The sequence below is a fragment of the Pygocentrus nattereri genome, chromosome 14 (genome assembly GCF_015220715.1).
Source record: "Pygocentrus nattereri isolate fPygNat1 chromosome 14, fPygNat1.pri, whole genome shotgun sequence".
Classification (NCBI taxonomy): domain Eukaryota; kingdom Metazoa; phylum Chordata; class Actinopteri; order Characiformes; family Serrasalmidae; genus Pygocentrus; species Pygocentrus nattereri.
In genome coordinates this window covers 31,907,690-31,915,000 of record NC_051224.1, presented here as the reverse complement: position 1 = coordinate 31,915,000, position 7,311 = coordinate 31,907,690, and the positions used below count along the sequence as shown (strand labels likewise).

The 7,311-nt window shown below is 38.6% G+C and overlaps 1 protein-coding gene across 2 annotated transcripts in view; it reads left to right on the top strand.

Annotated features, from left to right (window-relative positions):
• Nucleotides 1–7,311, top strand: part of spata5 (spermatogenesis associated 5) — a 171,871-nt gene that overhangs the window by 41,563 nt on the left and 122,997 nt on the right. For both annotated transcript variants that reach the window (XM_017709728.2, XM_017709729.2), the window contains exon 10: nt 2,499–2,653. In XM_017709728.2, coding sequence (XP_017565217.1) covers nt 2,499–2,653 — 155 coding nt within the window. The remainder of the gene's footprint in view (nt 1–2,498; nt 2,654–7,311) is intronic.

The following is a 7,311-nucleotide window of genomic DNA, read 5'->3' as shown; positions in this document are numbered from 1 at the left end:
TAAATGCCCTGAGTGAGATTATTGCTTTCTCTCTCTCTCTCTCTCTCTCTCTCTCTCTCTCTCTCTTTCTCTCTCTCTCTCTCTCTCTCTCTCTCTTTCAATACTTAGTCTCATTCACTAGAGACACAGGAAACGTGTGCAAAGATGAATTAGACTCTTTCATTCGTTTTTCTTTTCTTCTTTCTTTTACATACGCATACGCAGTCTCTCCAAAACCCCGTACGCTATTCATCTCACTCTCTTTCTTCCTCTTAATGAAAGGAGTGAGTTGGGGCTCGTGTGTGTTAAGAGTTGGTAAAGGTGTGGATGGATTAGATTGAATGGGCAGGATTAGGGGGAATTTTTCGAGCGTAGCTGCTCATGGGAGATGGATGCTGGAGAACAATGAAAACACACTTGCAGGGTGGAGTTTACATCTGTAGTTGGGTTACTATGGACTGGACCAAAGCGGAAAATGATGCAACTCAGTGGTGGCTGCGTTTTAGTTGTGGTTCACTTAGTGTTTACACTGACACAGTTGACTGTAAGGTATAAACAAAAGCCATATGGTTAAAAAAGTCGGAACTACCTTAATGATCTGTTTCATGATTAAACGCATAGAGGTTTGTAGAGAAGAGACAACATTAGGAATTCATCAGTATCATTCACTCATACTCGTCCTTATAAAAAGGAACTTATCACCGTTGTCGTTATAAAACTTCTTGTCTCTGTTTTCGCCGTTTTTCAGTTTTTTTGACATGAGTTGAAAATGCCTGTGGCCCTTTACATCGAGTGTAAATTTCATGAAGAATGGACCAAATGAAATGAGCAGAAATTACCTGGAAAACCATTTGGTTTGGTTCCATAGACTTACATTAAAAGTAAAGTAGGTTTTTCCTTCTTCTGTAAAGTTATTGTTTTGGAGATGCATGGTTTTCTTCTGAGAACAGTGATATACTAACTTTCAATACCACCTGATATCACGTGACAACAGCGATATACTAACATTCAGTGCCACCTGATATCACGTGACAACAGCGATATACTAACATACAATACCACTTGATATCACGTGACAACAGCGATATACTAACATTCAATACCACCTGATATCACGTGACAACAGCGATATACTAACATTCCATACCACCTGATATCACGTGACAACAGCGATATACTAACATTCAATACCACCTGATATCACGTGACAACAGCGATATACTAACATTCAATACCACCTGATATCACGTGACAACAGCGATATACTAACATTCCATACCACCTGATATCACGTGACAACAGCGATATACTAACATTCAATACCACCTGATATCACGTGACAACAGCGATATACTAACATTCCATACCACCTGATATCACGTGACAACAGCGATATACTAACATTCAATACCACCTGATATCACGTGACAACAGCGATATACTAACATTCCATACCACCTGATATCACGTGACAACAGCGATATACTAACATTCAATACCACCTGATATCACGTGACAACAGCGATATACTAACATTCACTGCCACCTGATATCACGTGACAACAGCGATATACTAACATGCAATTCCAGCTGATATCACGTGACAACAGCAATATACTAACATTCCATACCACCTGATATCACGTGACATAAGCCCAGTGTACATTTCCTAATGAACAGATGACTCAAGCTGTCAGTGAACTAGGGTCTGCATACACACCGAAGTGTCGCTGACTCCACTGCCGTCAAACACAGTCATCTGTCAGTTTAAACATTCCGTCTTGGCATATACCTGCCAGGAATACATAGTCTTACATGTAAATATTACCTATTACATCTCATTTACATTTACAGCATTTAGCAGATGCTCTTATCCAGAGCGACTTACAAGAAATGCTTTGTCAATCTAGAGTAAAGTCTACATTAAGTGTATCTTACAAATGATTATATTATAAAAAATTATTCTTATAAAACGTAACAGAAGAATACTGTTAAAAACTACACACTGGATACTGTGAAAAACAGCACTTTTACATATTTAGCAGACATTTCTATCCAAATGGGTAAGAATGGGGAGTGTAGTGCCAGAGGCATTCCTGCATTGATGAGGAACTGAACTCTGATACCCCCTATTTGGAGTGATGCTGTTATCCACTACGCTAACCAGCCACTTTAACATTTACTTTAACTTTTTTTTACAGCCAGGTTCATATTTTTCAGCTAATTTATGCATTTCATTAGCCTCTAGATAAGTGGCTTACAGTCAGGATTTCTTTAGCATCACAGAGATTCTCAGTATTTGTAATTGTTTGTATTTATTTAGTGACAAGGCCAAACTGTTGAAGCTGCAAGATACAATTCTGCACTAGATACATACTGCCTACTGTGCCAAATAACATATCAAGCTCTAATTTTATGTCAGACTACCTTTTAGGTTCATGAACAAAACATTCAGTCAGATGTGTGCAAACGTTTGTCTGGTGCTGTATTTATTCTTTTCTTTGTTGTTTGTTTTGCAGGGCTTCATGCATTGAGGAGAGTTTTGGGCTCTGTCCCAACCCTCACCGACCCTGAGGTGATGGACAAAGTGAAGGTCACAACCTCTGACCTCAGACTAGCCATGACGCACGTTAAACCTAGCGCCATGAGAGAAGTCGCTATTGATGTGCCAAAGGTATGATGGACACTGGTCACCTACACAACTTAACAGAGAGTCACTAGCAATGAGTGGATGAGCGGATGAGTGAATGAATGGGGAGGAAAATGAAGCAGTTTTAAGATTAAAAGTGAATTTTACGTTGAGTTTTCAATCTAAAATAATCAATGAAATATGGAATGAAAGTTATTTACAAAAATAACTTGGCAAAAAAAATCAAATTTGCAGTTTGTCGCTTCCCTCAAACATATTGAATCAGCAAAGACAGGTTTGGTATCTGAAATTTGCTTAGTTTCGTGCTTGAACTAGAAATGTAGCTAACAAGTAATGAAAGCGTAATGCTACCCATCTTCATCGTACATGTAGGTTTGACAATATCTTTTGCCCTGAATCCATAAAGCCAGTGCAGCTATCAAGCTTATATGCTACCAGCGTTTGCTTATGCTCCACCATTTAGCGTGGTACAAACTGCATGTCTTAATCATCACACACTCGCTTCAAACCATGTCAGGTCTCAAATTTTGTGTCAAATGTACAACCCCATAGAGTTTCAGAATTCAGTGGCTGTGCCAGAGGTCTTTAATTCAAACTCAGTAAGCTCCAGTCAAAGAAAATTTCCTCAAGCAAAGGTCCGGAACATCATAATGTCTACTTGCATTATGATTCAGTGCCAGTGCCGTATACTGAAGAAGTAGTTATATCAACATCTTGTATCGTCAACAACTGAATGTCGAATCAAATAAAGTACAACTCTGTGATATTTCAGCAATATTTATTGTCAGTTTTCTCTTTTGAGATCATGCCATGTAAAATAATCTGGCTCACTTTCTTCTATGTCTATTCTGGTCCCTCCCCTGTGGGTGCACCACTCACAGTCACAGTACTCAACGTAATGCACCGATCTGATTGGATGAGTAGCATCAAGTGTGATTTTTACAGTGCATGTGATTGGTCTGTGAGTTTCCCAGGCCGCTGAAGCCGTACCGTAAAGGCTACAGTTACGCTGATTAAAATAGGACCATCCCGTTAAAATTAAATAATTCTCCATAGTTTATCGGATATATGTCCAGACCTGCATAGGACAGCGTCTGGGTCTGGAGTCATACCATGGTCCTCCTATTAGTGACCTCTGGGCCATGCGGTGTCCATTTTTTGTCTTGTAGTGTCAGAAACTACATTAGCACGTCTAACTTAACATGATGTTAATTGATAGAGGATAAGTAGCCGAGACCACATAGCAGTTTATCGCCAACTGCTTTGAAATCATTAAGTAGGATGATGGGTAGGATAATAAGTAGGATTTGTAGTTTTTTTTTCTTTCCATGTTGTGTGAATGAGCATCTTCCACTCGAGTCCCGGTTTTGCATTTACACGCAAAAGTGAAGGTGTCCTGTGCTTCCCAGTGTAGTGGTGCACCATCAGAAACCGATTTGTTTTTTGTTTTTAACGGTAACGTATAGTCGGTGTGCAGTAGGGCTACAAAAAACGACTAATTTAATAATCGAATTGTCTATCGAGTACTAAAACGGATCATCAATTATTCAGATTATAGATCAGTACGTTTCCAAATAATGCTTATCTAGTTATCGGCTTTTAAATGTAGCTTTTTTTTTGTTTTCTGCATATGGTTACTAACAATGAAGACAATAAAGATGAGTACCTTATTCAAAAATTCACGGTTTTAATGAACTTTCCTGAGAAAACAAAAGATAAACAAAACACCAATATCATATTTCTATGAAAATTTAAAACCAAGGATGCGCAAAAAATAACAAATCAGTAAATCAGTTTTCCCTTAAACAAGTAAAAAAAAAAGCCAATCTAATTGTAAACTGTGCTTTGTGCATCCTTAGCGTAAAATTCTCCCACACCTTTAAGAATTTTGTTCTTGAGGCTGCCATCACGCTTTTGTCAAAGCTCCAGCAAGCAGTAATGTCAAAGTATTCCTAGTGAGCGCGAGAAAGATGCGTGATGACGTCACCAACTAATTGACCATTAAATTAGTTGCTAACTAATTTGGCCTCCGATTTTGGTTGACTAATTGAATAATTGTTTCCACCCCTATTGTGGAGTCCGTTTTTCCAAATGAAACGATTTTTCCTTGAACTTTTGCTTAAGCGGCCTATTGTTTTAAACATTCAGACGAAACAGAAATGAGGGCAACAACTAATAACAGCAAGAAAGTTTTCATTTTTCTTTAATTCAGTGCGAGTCAAAGCTTAATACACTGATTACCGCCCATTATGCATATTAAAAAAACAAACAAAAGAACTAAACAAAACAAAAAACCCTCAGACTCTGTGAGAAGGCCTTAATGCTTTGTCGCCTCCCCTCTGGCAACAACAAAAACTGTCTTAGGTGTAATGAATGTTACTGTAAATTGTGAAAATACTGATGTTTGTTGATAAATTTAGTCGTTTTTCAACAATTGCTTATCTTCCCAGATTAGTTTAATTTAGTTAGGGAACATAGTTGCACCCAATTCCACCATATTATACCTTATATAAGTGTCTTCTTTGGGAGAAACTTTAAATAAGGTATTTAATGGACGTTAAGGTCAGTGTCGTACCTTTTGAAGATGCGTTGTTTGTACCTTGATGACCAAAAATGTGAGTGTACCACACTGCACCTCTTTTTGTCATCACTTTTCAACTCCAAGAAAGAGAGGTTTCAGAACTCAAGCATGTCTTGGCTGATTTACTACATGACTTTGTGGAAATCAGATTTTTGGCTAAACTCCTTCTTTAAGAGAGCCGGATAAAAAACAGGTTGAGAGTGAGTGAGCAAGCAAGCGAGTGAGGATGAGTAATGCATGCACGAACAGAGGCAGGTGGCAACGGAACAAGGGAGAACTTTCTTTTGTGTGGGGATGTGAGCGTGCTGTGTTTTGGTTTGTGTGGCGTGCGGAAGGAAGTGGCGTAAAAGGCGCTAATCTCTGTTTATAGACAGTTTACATCTCACACCTGCCCAGAGGAGAATGGCTGCAAATATTAGAGGCGGATAAAGAAAAAGAAAAAAAAAAATGAAGTGCTTAACAGACCTGCACATTGTCTGTTTGATGACACGCAGACACAAAATAGGCAGAGGGAAAAGCTGCATTGGGAGTCTTCAAATGATTTTGTTGTGGTCTTGTGCAAACAGCACACACACGCACATGAGTGCCAGCTGTGGGTTGGCATAGGGTCATTGCCCCTCCTGAACTAAATCTGAGGTGGCAGTGCCTTTCCAGTCCTTGTGGAAAGCGTGAGATAAGCCTTGGTCAGGGACACAGGAAGGTTTGGTTGGGCACCCACTTGTTTTATACCTTCAGACCATCTCCAGATATTAATGCGGTATACGGTATTACTAGAGTGGGGTGGGGGGCTGCTGGGGTAGAAGCACCATAAATGAAATAAACCATTCATGACACTTTTGTACCTCATATATGCTCAAACATTTTAGTTAACTTAGCTGGGCACTAAAGAAGAAAAGGCAATGCACGATCTGAGAAATGTCGAACCATCTAACATTTGCTAAAGGTTTCTATACAGTGCTGCTAGGAGAGTCGTGCCTTCCAGGCTTCTGAGGTCGAGCGCTAGAGGGCGCTCCTGGGCGAGTCCAAAATGAACGGGTTAAGATGGATCAATTAAGCAAAACATAGTTTATAAATGCTTAAATATGTTATTATAAAAGAATACATTCCAGGCAGCCAGAAAAACTGTTGTTTTCCACAAGCTTTATATTGATTCATGGCCATCATAAAAATATTTTACATAAAACCTGCTTAAAAAATACACTTTAGTTATTTATATTCATTAGAAACAACCCAATTTTTTCTCTAAATCTTATTAGGAGGCAGTACGCAAGTGTAGTAGGAACAGGAAAAGCATCAGCAACAAAGAAATTGCTTCAGCTGGCATGGTGGACATGAAATCTCCTGCCATCCTTTGTTATACAGCACAACTGCAAATAAATAGACATACACATTAACTTAATTTGTGTTTTTAATGTTTTTGACCAGATATTAATATTTCATTTTGCTTATTTTGACAGATCCTATAGACAACAGTGTGAACTAGCTAGCTAGCATCCTTGCTAGGTCTGCCGTCATGTTAACGGGCACAATAGGTAGATTAAGTAAACAACGGCAGGGATTTATTGTGAAGCTGTATATAAAGATGTATTCCATTAATATTCAAATCAACAGTTCATGGGTTTCGTAACTGTAGGTGACCTCGACATGTTAGCATGGCATGAAGTCACTGATAGCGTTAGCTAGCTAACTTGCATGATGGTTAGCATGAGAGCTGCACCTCAATGTGCTCATAAACAGATCCTTTAATTTGTAGTTCAGTTGCGAGTGAATAGAAATTCTAACGCAGGGAATTTGATCAAAGCTGAAATCTATAAAGTTAAGTTTAATTCTTTCACATTAGACTTTAAAGTTGACCTGTGTTTTGTAATGTGACTCAGCGAATACTGTTTAATACAGTTAGAACTACAGCAAATGTTTGTGAATGTAACATGTCATTTAATACATTTACACAGTATAAGTAATTGTGTTGTGAATACAGAAGGTGATATCAACTCTTTAGAAATACCTGAATGTGATGTAAAAGAATTGCAGAAATCCTACAAGCACTACAAGTGGTTGGTTAGTGTAGTGGTTAACACCTCTGCCTTCTACGCTGTAGACT